The 14,258-nt window shown below is 49.8% G+C and overlaps 1 protein-coding gene across 7 annotated transcripts in view; it reads left to right on the top strand.

The window, feature by feature from the left end:
• The window catches only part of UBXN2B (UBX domain protein 2B), a 696,122-nt gene that overhangs the window by 442,979 nt on the left and 238,885 nt on the right, over positions 1 to 14,258 (top strand). For all 7 annotated transcript variants that reach the window (XM_069621083.1, XM_069621081.1, XM_069621082.1 and 4 more), the window contains one exon: positions 13,555 to 13,664. In XM_069621083.1, the coding sequence (XP_069477184.1) occupies positions 13,555 to 13,664 (110 nt within the window). The remainder of the gene's footprint in view (positions 1 to 13,554; positions 13,665 to 14,258) is intronic.

A 14,258-nucleotide genomic window follows, 5' to 3' on the forward strand; every position in this document is an offset into this window, starting at 1 on the left:
AGCTACACAAAGCAACACACTGTAAAAAAAAATTGTAAAAAAAAGAAATTGCCATGTGTGGGGGTCACGCAGTAGGCACAAGGTACAGGGTGCATCCCAACACCCACATGCATGGACGTTGGAAAAAAATAATACTTCCATGGGCTCATGGCCTGCACGGCTACGCTACAGTGGGAGAACTGCCGTCGCTCTCTTCACCCTCTGCTGCTACATCAGGAGTTGGCCGTGAAATGGGAGGCAGCCCACGCAAAGCCCTGGTATGGTCCTCCATGGCAGCAAGCATGCGGGTCCGGAAGGTTTGGTTCTGCAGGATAATGGTACAGAGATCCCCATGCAGCACCTCACGGTTTGCCTCCACTTCTGCATGCATGGCCTCTCGTGATGCCCGGATCTCCGCATGGGTTGCCTGGAGCTCAGCTGAGAGTGAACGTGTGAGCTGCTCCAGCTGCTGTTCTGACCTAAAATTCCGGGAAGCCTCAAGTTCACTCAGAGTATCTCTGAGGAACCTGTGTTCTAACCTCTGGGCTTCCCTGTGGGCCTGTGACTCTACAGATATGGCTTCGCGCAGAGCCTCCAGTCCAGCCCGCCTGTCCCTGTTGGACGCCAACATGTCCTCCCTGTGTGAGTGGCAAATGGAGTCTGTTGCCTGCTGCTGGAGCTCCATCTGCCTTTCAGGGGGGAGAATGGAAGTGGCCACCCTATCCATTGCCTGAGCCATCATTTGACACGATGCTCCCTGTTGTGCTGCAATACTGTACATGAAGTTCTCCCACACTTTATTGCCTGGTGGCGCACGGCCACTGCGTTGACGGGCACACACCTGTTTGGGCCAAGGCGATCTGCACCTTGCTATGATGGCACTGCCTGAGGGTGCATGACTGCATTCCTCCTTTAATCTGCTGGCCCAGGAACAGGAGCAAACATTGTGGAGTGTGACCCTGCATCCGTAACTGCCACGGGCAGACTTTCCAACACTGACATCCCCATAGAGGGGTCTACCCCTGGTGCAGGTGGGTTGGACAGAACAGCATCCCTGCCAGAAACACTCACCTGCGATGGCACATATGTCTCACTGTCTGATTCAGCACCTGAATCATAGAGGTCTGCGGAGGTGTACTGAGAGACACCCGTGGACAGTATGGTCTGCAGGAGGAATGGGTTTTCACCCACCATCACCCCACGTCCTCCACTGGTGCCCGGTTGTGCTGAGATCCCACCTCGGTCTGCACCATCCCCTCCTCCTCAACAGCATCAAATGCCTCATCACCTGCAAAAACATGACAGACAACAAATGGAAACAGGCATGAGCACCATAGCACACACATAGGCCTGACGAGACGGAGATCCAGTACATAAATTGCACATGTCCCACATGAATATAACTCTGGCATGCATGCACTGTCAATGAGTTGGAAGGGGAGGCAAAAAGCACACACTGAGGACTCCAAGATGGAAAAGCAACACATGTGCAGCATGCTGGATTGCACTGGCAGCACACATTAGCCTGTGAGTGGCAATGCCAATACACATACATGACACATGCCATCACACAGATGTCACGTAGCATAGCCATGGTACATTTGACAACTACAGCCATATGTTAGTGAATGAGTACTGTCACCCATCCATGTGAGATGGACATGATGAGATGAAACATGCAAAATAGTGTGACAAAATATGCATGTGCCACACACTGCAACACATCCAGTGTTCAATTATACAGTGATGGCAGGCAGATGGATATATCAATGGCTGGTTACTTCAACATGACAGAAGACAAGTCATGTTCTACATTCAAACAGGGCCCAAAAATGAATGTGAGCAGGCCATTACTCAATCAGCCTGAATGTTTAAATCATTCCCATAACAAGTTAATAAATGTGGGCCATTGTGGGGTGTAATCTATGACAGAAGAATGTCACATATGTGGCAGTAGGGAAGAAAAATGCATCGTAAAAAAGGCAAGGATTGAAACAATCAGGCTGAATGAACAGGAAACCATTATGAACAATGTTGTTGCAAGATGACAGTTGAAGGGCAACTGCAGTAATCTGGTGCAAATTGGCTACTGTGGTCAGAAGGGATACTGTCATACCCAAACCCAAGTCTGGGGAATGGTTTGGAGGAAGCACATGGGTGACCCATACCAGTCATGACTACACACCCTCACCTGGCACTCAATCAGAACACATCACTCAAGCAACATACACATGGATTACACACATGCATAGGCACCCACCGGACAATGCTTCAAGATCTGGTAGGTCTCCCACGCCTCGGATCTGTACCTCTGTGACGAAGGTTCCAGCGACAGACTCATGTTCAGTGAGTTGGTCATCCTCTGGTGGAGACCCACCGCCAGTCAACAGAGTAGAGGCATGATCGGAAGCCAGCTTGTTCTTTGCCCTGCATTTGAGATCATTCCACCGCTTGGAGCAATTATCAGCTGTGCGCCTCACAAATCCAAGGGCACTAATGTGGCCAGCGATGGTCTGTCAGTAGGCCCCACGTTGAGCAGGCGTAGTCTTGCACCCTGCAGTCACCACCATTTCGCGGCTATGTGCCAACACATAGGCCACAAGTGCATATAGTTCGGCGTCATTGAAGCTAGGCCTCCTTGACGTGCCGGAGTGTGTAACCGTGTCTGGGGTCCGAGCCTGTAGTGCAAGAGCACCCTTCTTCTTCTTGGAAGGTGGTGCGGATCCTGAGTGGCTTACGTCGCTCTGGTTGGTAGGGGCAGAAGCGCAGGTGGACTGGGTACTTGAAGTTTGCAAAGGCACAATGATCAAAGGTCTCGGTGCAGGCATTGGCTGCAGGGTGATGTTGGCCTGACCAACGTCGGTGTGATGGACTTGGACCGACACTGTCCCGGCTGGGAGACTCGGAGCTGGGATGGATTGAGCTGCAGCTGCCCCTGCAGCCTCCTCACCCTGGCTACTTGTGGCAGCAGATGACATTGCCCCAGATCCACGTGGCCTGGTGACAGCAACTTTCACTGCCACACGTGGCTTAGACTTGGTGACCTGGAAGTCAGCCTGGGAGTCATCCCGTGCCAGTTCAGTTGACAAAATGGGCCAGTTTAACAAGGGCTGAGCTGGGATGGTGTCAGCTACATTTCCCACAACCATTGGGAGGGCATAGGTGGCCCTGATTGGTCCTCCACACACTGGCCTCTTGGGGCACCCTGCACATCCTGGCCACATCCCCTACCGCGGCCACCTTTTGGAGGTCGGCCACCTTTGCCTCCCTTACTGGTTGGTGGCCTCCCAACCATGGCACTGATGTTGTTGTGCTTATGGGAGTTGCAGTAAACAATTGTCCTGGGCAACTGGGGTGAAAGGGGTTAGGGTACTAGATGTGCGCGACACACGGGGCAACCACAGTTGGTAAATACGTGCGCAACTCACCGTCTGCCTGGAATAAGAACGTGAAAAAGACGCGTGTGTGCGCGTTGGCAACACCCCCGCCAAAAGAAGAAATGAACGCAGTCTGAGGAAACGGAGTACGAACTGGAACCGTTGTGAAGTAATCAGGTGTGAACCGACAAGAAGTACAAGTATCACCCGCTCACTCTCCACAAAAAGCACGTACAAGGCGTCCTACACGTACCTTTTAAGTCAGCCCACACGTGCAACTACACTTAGGTGCCTACCTAAGTGATTGGAGGCCTTTCCTCCAATCACACGCAGTGACACCCGGACGTGCACTTTTTTCACGTGTACAATAAACATGCACCCGTGTTATGGGAAACGCGCGCGTAACGTCACAGACGCTCTTACGCCCTTTCCTCGATTTACACGCTGACGTGCACTTTTTTCACGCGCCAAATCACTCCGTATCAAGCTGGCCATGCGACAACACACGGAAGACCACGCTCCTGCCCAAAAGGCCATTTTCCTGCCCCGCATAGCCCTGAGCACGCTCCCACCTGCCATCTGCTGCTGCCTGCCTGCTGCCCACGTGCCCTGCTATTTGGTGCCTGCACGTCAGCCATCTGCAGGGGTGCAGTTGCTGTGACCACCCCTGCTGGAACAGAACACTCCCGACTGGGATACCATCGCTCCACAGCCCAGCCCCAGGACCCAGTTGCCCACCCACACCTGCCTCTGGGGTTGCCATGTCAGACACAACACCATCTGGCACCACTGGCAACCCCCAGCCATAGAGGCAGAGGGCTACCTTCTTCAGTGCCAGTGAAGGTGGTATCCTGGTGGAGCAAGTCCTGGGGCAGTATGATGCCCTCTTTGGAAGTTTGCGCGCTGACAATGAAGGATGGAAGAGGATCTGGATGGACATTGTGACTGCCATCAACGAGGAGGGGATGGCAGTCTGCGACATTCTACACGTCCGGAAGCACTGGGAGGACTTCAGGTCCCAGGACCCTCAACAAGGCCTGGCGCCTCTTGAAGGCAGCGGATGCCGAGGGGTGCCGGGTCCACCTAGCCGACAACCAAATGAGGGTCCTGGAATGTATACGCCCAGCGCTCCACGTCCAGGTCCTTGAGAGGCAGAACCGTCTGGAGTCGAGCGGTAAGTGTACATGGGTACTGATTTGATGCTGTGTGTGTTGTGGTGTGCCAGGAGTGTGCAGGTTGCACATATGTCTTTGTAGGGCCATGTATGGATGCGCATGTACAGGGACGTGTACCTGCCACATGTGATTCCTCCAGTGCTGGACTGGCCCACCGGGACACCGGGACTTTCCCCGCTAGGCCTCGGGGTATAGGGCCTCTTTTATTGCTTTGGGTGAACATCCAATTAAAATCATAATTATTTTTCACAACACTTTTTTTTTGTTGGGAGGATTGGCTCGAACCCCGAAACTTTTAGGTACAAGTCACAACACTTACTGACTGTGCCACAGAGACTGGCTTGGAAACGATTGCACAGTAAGCCTTGTAATATCAATTAGAGCAAATGCTTGTTTTGAATGAACAGGCCAAGATTCACAGACAAAAGTGCACAAATGAGATCATATGCAGTTTATAGAAAGGAGAAGTGCTGGAAATATATGATTGGGTGGTGGTTGTGAGGGCGTGTTGGGGGAGGGGTGGTAATTGGTGGGCTAAGATGCCTTCTTTTATGTTGCTGGTCATCTCGGTTTTTCGTTTTGCAAATCTGGTCACTCTATCACTGCTAGACGAGACGATGAAGGAGGACACCGCCAAGTAAGTGTCTAATATTCTGACAGTGGCAAAAGGGCTTGTGTTGAATTGACTTTTTCAGAAGGATTATTTGCACTACACAAATTAATTGACATGATCTCAAATGACGGTACCGACACTCTGGAGAAACGTGCTGTGTGTGTGCACGCATGTTTGGGGTTTATAGAGCACGCAATTAGCAGAGCACAGTCGTGCAAATGATGAGAACCCAGGGAGAGCAGTGCACATGGAGGGAAGCACAGTTAATGCACGTGCGGAAACATGAACACAGGTTCATTTTATACACAGTATTAATTGCATGCAGGGGGTCACCAGCGCTAGAACATAGATGCTACTGGGTCCCCTGCACGCAATTTTAAACCTTTACAAAACTTAGTCTAAAAGTGAAGAGCAAAAACAGGTGAGATCGCCTCTACTCCTGGTTTTATTGCTCCTTTTTGTGAATGATGATAGCATGCGCAAGGCAGTTACAATGGCGCTAGATGGAGACGGAGTGCGAGGTATCCAATCATTTTACGCCCACGTAATGCAACCTGCACTTTGTAGTCAGAAGAGCAAAGCGCGGCAGAAACGGAACTCCCGTTCCGGGTCACTTCTTCACTTCCGAGTGAATGAGCATGCGCAGAGCGATGAGCGAAGCCCTGCTTTTGCACTCCACTGCACTGAATAATGACCCCTAAAGTTTCCTATAATCATTTCAATTGCCAATGCCAGTAGTAGATGCTCTTCCAAATACCTGTTGGTTTTCTCTAAAGCAATTCCTAGATTCGGGGGGGTATATGTAGAGCACACACATCCTAACTTTGCACACTTGGGGAGGGGGTTATTGAAAAAAGGCAATTGCACCAAAGGCCGCGACTGCGGCATAACCACCACATACTATTCAATGTGGGTGGCGAATTGGGGGTATTTACAGCACAGCGCTGCGTGGAGAGAGCGGGCAGGCTCTACACCCCATCCCGGCCCTGCGCTGTGAATGCGTCAACATGGCACAGGCATTTACTGATGTGCGTTTGCGCCCGCCAGTAAATCAGGACCTGCTAGTTGTCCTGGTTATAAATGACCTGCTGTGTCCGAGTGAGAGTGGGGGACCTAATAAAGAAAGGTGCAACGTTACTACGGAGACGTGTAAGGAGTTTCCACAGTTCACTTTCACACCCCTAGAAAAGTGATGCGGGATATTGCACCGACAACATGGATACTGTGCATTTTCCAGTGGGCAAGTATTCCACTTCCATGCGAATACTCGCTCACATAATTCACATCTCTTGCATCGGTGTTTAATCCTTCATGGCAAGTAGTCTCTAGCACTCAGTTCTTAATAAAAGATTTTTGTCTTAGAAGAGTTCATGTCTCAGCCGCTGGCATCTCTGCGTGTGACCTGCAAGCTCTGAGGTCCATTACTATTAAGATATCTCATTGTATGGAGGTGTCTGACTTAGATGTGTACATAACATTCAATCACTGTGAAATAGCTTTATGTAGAACCACTATTGCTGCAGAGGTGTGTGTATATCCAGGTTCGAAGTGCTAATCCCTGTCGGATACCTCAGTGGGTTAATGTAAATGCTGAACAGTTATGTGCATGTAAGAAGCTAACCCTGCAGGTTCCTTCCAATTCCAGTAAGGGAGCTTCAATGGTTGGCACACCTGATGTCTGCTTGTGGAATAATCCAAATGATATATACCAACCACTATTGCCCTCTGCCCCCTCAATGCCTCCGGGTTTAATGTGCACTTTATAAATTAAATGAAATAAATAAATACATTGTCTGCAATGACCTGCCTGCATTCCAATGTCCTGTAAGATTATGTACAAGACATTGTATCAGTGCATTCTGTGCATTTAACAAATTAGTTTGTGGCCCAGTACCGCTAATGCCACCCCTATCTATGCATCTCATCAGCTAATTAGGGGTCAGAGCAGGAGGCCGATCTGACCCGGCAGCAGCAGCCGATCTGATACTGCTTCTTTGGAAAGTCAGGGCTACAATAGAAGTTTGGTGGTATTTCAATGGTAAATGTTCCAAAAACAGAATTCATGTTACCGTCACTTTGTGTAAATACCCATTGTTTTCAGTCTATAAAAATGGGGATTATCCGTGTAATGACCACTGATGGTAATTCCACCAGCAGTAATTCTGGTGGTTTTTAGCAGTATGAAGAAAGGCGTATCTGACTGATCACACAGACCCCTGAGTGCAGCAAGTTGCTGGAGGGTGTCACACAGACCCCGGAATGCAGACAGGCCCGCAGTGCAGCAAAGTGCTGATCGCAGCTCCTGCTGTGCATTGATCATGGAGGGTGGGGCGTATCTGACTGATCACACAGGTACCTGAGTGCAGCAAGGTGCTGATCACAGCTCCTGCTGTGCATTGATCATGGAGGGTGGGGCGTATCAGACTGATCACACAGACCCCTGAATGCAGCAAGGTGCTGATCACAGCTCCTGCTGTGCATTGATCCTGCAGGGTGGGGCGTATCTGACCTGAGTGCAGCAAGGTGCTGATCACAGCTCCTGCTGTGCATTGATCATGGAGGGTGGGGCGTATCAGACTGATCACACAGACCCCTGAATGCAGCAAGGTGCTGATCACAGCTCCTGCTGTGCATTGATCATGCAGGGTGGGGCGTATCTGACTGATCTCTGCTGTGCATTGATCATGGAGGGACCGTATGGCAGAGGCAAAAAGGCAACCATGGGGTTGATTAGTGCAAGTAAGAAAGGGGAGGAGATAAAGAGAAGGATGTGGAAGAAAAAGGAGAGCAGAGGCAACACACCCACAGGTAGAGGCGGACCAGGGGCAGGGGACTGCTGGGAGATAGAGTAGTGCATGCTGAGACAAAGGAGCCGGTAGGAAAAGAGAACAATCTACTGTAGTGACATACGCAGGCCTGTCCTGTCCAGAAATGCTCACAAACAAGACTACCAGGTCAATATGGCGCAGGGCCCTCCAAAATTTAAACATCAGCTGATCCGGCCAGCCTTGCCAAAACTCACACCAATCCACCCAAGCCAGCCAGGCATTCCTGAGGCAGAGTGTGTCAGGGGGCAGCCACATGGGCCAACAGAGCTCTAGGAAGTCAGCCACCTAGCATGCATGGATTTTTGGAGGCGCAGAGTCTGGGAACTCATTGGGTGCGTGATGACAGCAGTAGAACCTGAGTACCAGGCTCAGTCCCCAGTCCCTCAATTGAAGAGCCACCTGTGTCCCCACAAAACAACAACATGGGAGCAGCCAACACTAAATCAATTGCAATCAACCTAATATCCCACAACCGCATACCGAAGCCTCTCCGGGTAAATGCTAATATGCTCATTTATTTGCTATTAGTGGGCTTTTAGTGTGTATGAGCGTTTCACCAGTGTAGCATAGTTATTGACATCTAACCAGCGCTATCTATTTTAAAACCTGCAACACATTTTCCTAGCAGCATGAGTGCCAGCATGTCTCCATTCGATTTGGGAGATGCTAGTCCAGACCTGTTTTTTTCATTGCATTCTATGAGTAATTGTCTTAGAATTCCAATCATGAATCCAGAACTATAAATCTGAGAATGCCAAAATAAAACCAGGACTGGATTAACATCTTCAGAATGGATTAGGGCATGTTAGCATCTATGTAGTTTTCATATTACATCACTACCCATCTGCAATAAGAACATGTCATAAGTACCCTACTGCAATACTATTTTACAGTTCAGCTGTGTTGGCCAAATGCATGTTGGCCTGCCAAAGCCAGTCAAAAGTGTTGAAAGCAGGTCACTGAGCAGAATACCAGCTGCCACTGTTCAGATTCCTTCATTCTGAACTGCCTACCCCTCACAATTCAATATCGTTAGCTAAGAATAATATATATTTATACATGGAAGGATGTTTATTTAATATGTAGCGTGCTGTGAGCACAGAAGACAATATTCAGTTGCAATGTTACTAGACATCTTAAAATAAAGCTACTTGCAAAACTAACATAGTTAAACACTTTAAGAATTGGTTTCCAATACAGAACAAGCTAAATATTGGTGTGCTTATTTCTACAGGACGCTCTCGGCATGTATTCTGCATATTTGCCATTCGTGTGGCAAAGAGCATATGTTTTTACAGGAGTTGGGAGATGTTGTGCCATGCTTAAGGAATACGTACTCTATCATCTGCTGCAGATTCTGCTGTGCCTGTTCATTGTGAGGGAAAGATGTGCGATTGCAGCCTATGATGGCTTGTTCTTTGCTTGAGCGAAACGTGCAGTGTCTGCTATGGCCCATACTGTGCCTCCTTTATGTGAGGCAAGCTTGCCCTGAGGAGGGCCATGTTGATTTGCCCAATATGAGGAAATTGTGAAATGTTGTAGCCCATGCTGTATCTATAAAAGAGAACCTTCTGCTGCTGTGTATGCTGATATGTTCTGTGTTTGATGGAAGCATGCTTGGCTGTTGACCATGCTGTACAAGTTCAATGTGAGTGAATCTTGCACTGCTGCTGCTTATGCTGACCTGTTCTGTCTTTGTGTTTTCGTGGGGGGATACGTCCAATCCCCTCATAGAAGGGTTGGGCTCACGCGCTGTGCTCGCTCCTTCGGCGAAAAATATGGGGCCACTTTGAAAACTTTTTCCAGGGCCACTTTTGGTTCCCAGTCCAGCCCTGGATTCTTCTCATGTGTGAGACACATCGATGGTGTATGTGTTGGCAAGCATGATGGGCAAATGCATGTATGGGTGCACACATGTAAAAGTTATATGTATGTACTGTGGCATGGTTGTGGTGTCACACATGGATGCTGGTTACTGCTGCATGTATCTGCACTATGTACATGTGTATTTGTGTGTATTTGACAAGTGTGCAACTGTGATGCAACATGGATGCATGTGACACTGACATGTAGAAAGCTGAATGCCAGATGTGACATGGATGGCGATGTCATCACTGCGACAGGTGGTGGAGATGTACAGATGCATGTAAATCTGGCGGCGTGTGTGCATGTGTTCTGCACTCCCCATGTTGCATGTGACGTCAGGCTCACCTTCGGCTGCTCGTGCTGCTTGTGTATGGATGGTGCTGCCTGGTGCAATATTCCTGTTGATTTGCTTATGTGTGTGAGCTGAAATGACATGTGTGTTGGGGAGTGTGATGCCATGTCTGAAGTTTGACACTGCCACTCATGTACAACTGTCATGTGTGTATCAGTCCATTGTACAGTGCCCTGATGCCTGTGTTCTATCTCTCCCTGTCTGCGGCGTCAACTGATGAAGAGGGCGGGAGGGTGCTGTGGAGCAAAGCGGCAGGGATCGCACCGCCAGCCGGAGACGCAAGGCCCGGCTCCCCTCCCAGGTTGTCATCTCGTCGGGGAGTGAGGAGTCTGGTGCCGCGTCCCAGGCCACAGCTGCTGAGGGTAGGTCCAAGAGGCGGAGGTCGGAGGTGGACTCCTCGGCAGCAGAAGGGGCAGCTGAGACCCCACAGTGTCCGACGGAGGAAGATGGCACGGAGTAATCCAGGTTGGTGAGGGGTTTGGTGGAGGAGGAGGCTGTGGAAGGGACACACACTGGGTCTGTAGGAGGGGATTCCACTGGTGCTAGTTGTGTCGTGCAGGGACAGGAGGCAGCGCAGGCCGCCGCGGAGGTGTAATCCTGTGACTGCATCATCCCGCACCAGCAGGGATGCCTACGTCCAGACCCGTTTTTAGGGAGGGGATGAGCGCACAACAACTGGCCTTCCTCTCCCTGCAGACGTGGCAATCCGGGACCGGGTTGAGCCTGTCCTGGTTGGGATAGCGTTGCGTCAACGGGGCATGTAAGGTGACCTGCTGTGTTTTCGTGAACACTGCACTTCATCTCGGATGCCTCTTTGACCGCGTTGCCCTACTGGCACGGGTCACCAGTGCTGGATTCCTCTGTGTGCTGGACCTTCTTCCGACCCCCTCCTCACCTGAACCCCCTATGCGCCAGTCGTCCTCCATGCCATCTTCCCACCCATGTATCACCTGGGTACCCTGTGGAGCTGCCTCTGACCCAGCAGCCAGGCTGGTGGAGGACACATTCCTGCCACAGTCGGGAGTCAGACGTCCAGCAGGGGTGGCCACCACAACAACTGCACCCCGCCGGAGGAGGATGTGCAGGCAGCAAGAGTCAGGGCACAGCAGCAGCAGCAACAAGGTGGGAGCGATGATGGCTCGGGCTATCAACATCCGAGGGGCAGACATCGGCAGAGGGTAGGAAGACCCAGGATTGGGAGTGTCTTCCGTGTGGCAGCGGTTGGGCCATGCCATGGGTGCGGAGCGGCGGCGGGCGGAAGAGGCACGGCTCACAATGGTCAGGGTGGAGAACTCCATGCGGAAGGCGCTGAGGTGGCCTGAGTTCCTCGAGGCAATACGCAGGGAGTAGGAGTTGAACATGGCATCGTCCCTGCAAACCCTCAGGGCCATGGAAGAGGACCGCCTCCAGGACATAGAGCAGGAGTTCGATGATGCCCTAGCCCGGGAAATCGGAAAGTGAGCCGTTGGACTAGCCCGCCGCCGTTGTATATAGTTTTTAGTGATAGGTTTCATTTTCGTTTTGCTTTATTTTGGGGTGATTGGACTATGCCCCACACTTTTGTAAATAGTTATTTGTTAGGTAGTTTCTTTGATAGGTTTCATTTCTTTCGTTGGGCTCATGGACCCTTTGAAAATTTGTTGTAGATAGTTGAACATTGGATTTTTGAGAACTTTTTTCTGGGAAATCACCATGGATCAATGGATTTTACATTTTACGTTTCCTTTGGATTTTCTTTGGTGGATGGAGAGTTTGGACGATTTTTCTTTTGGATTTCTTTGGATTGGTTCTACATTTCATTTTATTATGTTTTGGACATGCATTTCATTTCATGTTTGACATTTTTTTATGCTTTCATTTCATTACATTCATTTTGTTCATAATACATTTAGATATTTTACTTCCATGTGTGGGATTCGCTCATTGGGTTCATGCATGTCAAAATGTGGGTTTACACAATCAATGGCACCCAGTGTGTGTGTGTGTGTGACAGACATGTGTTGATGTGCATAGGTGACTTTTGGTTTGTGTCATGAGATAGGCATGTCAGTGTGGGGTGGATTGGGAAATTCATTACGTCTCAAGACTGGGGTGGCGTGCTGTGGGATTTTGGTGGACATGAGGCCCATGATTGGGCATCTTTAGGACGTGTTGGGGGGGGGGGGATGACATGATTCGGGGCCTGCTGGCAGGTGCCTGTCAATGCTGGGAGGTTGGGGGTGCAGGGGGACATGAGTCAGGGCCTGCTGGCAGGTGCCCGTCAATGCTGAGGGGTTGGGGGTGCAGAGGGCCATGAGTTGGTGATCACTAGTGCAAGGTGACATGTGGCCTGGCTGGGGGGGGCATGCCCGTGGTGGATGGGCTGCCTGCGGGACATGGCCAGGGGTGCAGGGTAGTCCCCTGTGGTGTGGGCTGCCTGCAGGGGCTGTGGAGGGGGTAGAGGGCCCACCTGGGAGGACCCACACTGCCAATTCACGTGTGAAACACCCCGCGAACCCCTCAGAATACACGTACCCCGCTCTGCAAGCGGAATCGCGTGTGAAACTCCCCACGCATCCCAGAAAAACACATACCCCGCTCGTCCAAGGCCTATTGCGTGTGAGACTCCCCACTGGATACACGTACCCCGCTCTGCAAACAAAATCGCGTGTGAAAGTACCCGCACACCCCAGGAATACTCGTTCCCCGCTCGCACGATTGTAGTGTAGTGGCCCTGTTAGCTGGTCCAGGGTTAGCGCGGCCCTTTGCGCTGCATTGGGGATTTCAATGGTTTTTCCTTGCGCAAGGGGAGTTCTTGGGGGCGTAACTGGCGCTGCAGGATGTTCTCTCCGCCAGCGCTCATAATGGCTTGCCAATTCCATGAATACGCGGTGCGACAGAATGCTGTTTAGCGCAAACGGCTGGCTCCCTCTCTACGCTGCCTCTGCGCTGAAATCTATGAATTACCCCGTTCATTTCTTGATTGGCTCACCCCTGAAAATGAGCTCCTGTTGTAATAAAATGGCTTAACCAAGTGTGCCTTCAGTATCTTCAGTTATAAGCAGTATGTGTATCCTTGCATCTGTTCTTTCTCTGAAGTCCTGTTATAAAATGAGCACTAGCAAAGTTAAGTTTTGGCCTGTGTGTAGGTGTTAGACAGGTATTTCCCTAGAACTGACGTCATATGTTCAAGTACAGGAGACATTTTCAAGCAGTTGTAATCTTATGGCCAGGAGTACCCTACTAGCAGCGCCTGGCCAATGCCTAACCCTTACCCACAAAAAAACCAACACTGTTGGCTTTGCCAATGCTTGTTTTCCTTTAACAATGAATGAATGTTTCTGATTTGTTTCTTCTCTTAATCTTTTTTTTTTTTCATTCATAGGCACAAGTTTTGCTTAAATTATGGAAAAATGGTTTCAGTTTAGATGATGGAGATTTGAGATCGTATACCGACCCAACCAATGCAGAGTTTCTGGAATCCATAAAGCGAGGGTACGTTGCATGAATCACTTTTCTGAACTTTAAGTGGACTGGGTCTGTCTGGATTGGAGACCCGCTACAGATCAAATTTAACTAGTGAAACTGGTTTGGATAATGTATGTGCTTACTTCTGTGGGAAGCAGGGAAATTGTGTAGGTTTATTAGTGATTTGTAAATTGCTCTCTGTGAAACGTGACTGCTACAGATGGTCATTTGCGTAACACGGCCTTAAATATTGAAAGCTTGTTTAAACAGTTCAGTTTGAGCATTTCCCTGAATTTCTTGTAATTTTCTATCATTCTGAATGAAGGGCAAATTGATCGAATGTTTACGATTATGAACTGTATGAGTTGGAGACAGCCATTTTAAGATGACTTTATGGTATCCTGTCTGGTAAGGATCATGCATTCCTAGTGAGTGATGTTTGTGCATGCTTTGGTAAAGACCCCCAGTATGCACGTTGGGCGATTGAGGCATCCCCGTCAGAAAATTCATGTTGGGAAAAGTCTTTCAAGTCACTCTGAGGCCATAGGCCCTTTATGAACACAGTGGAGTATGCACAAAGGGCATAAAGGAAATGAGCAAAAGGAACAAGGGTTCTTGCAG

This window comes from Ambystoma mexicanum, chromosome 5q (genome assembly GCF_040938575.1).
Source record: "Ambystoma mexicanum isolate Mex_15411 chromosome 5q, UKY_AmexF1_1, whole genome shotgun sequence".
In the NCBI taxonomy this organism is placed as follows: Eukaryota; Metazoa; Chordata; class Amphibia; order Caudata; family Ambystomatidae; genus Ambystoma; species Ambystoma mexicanum.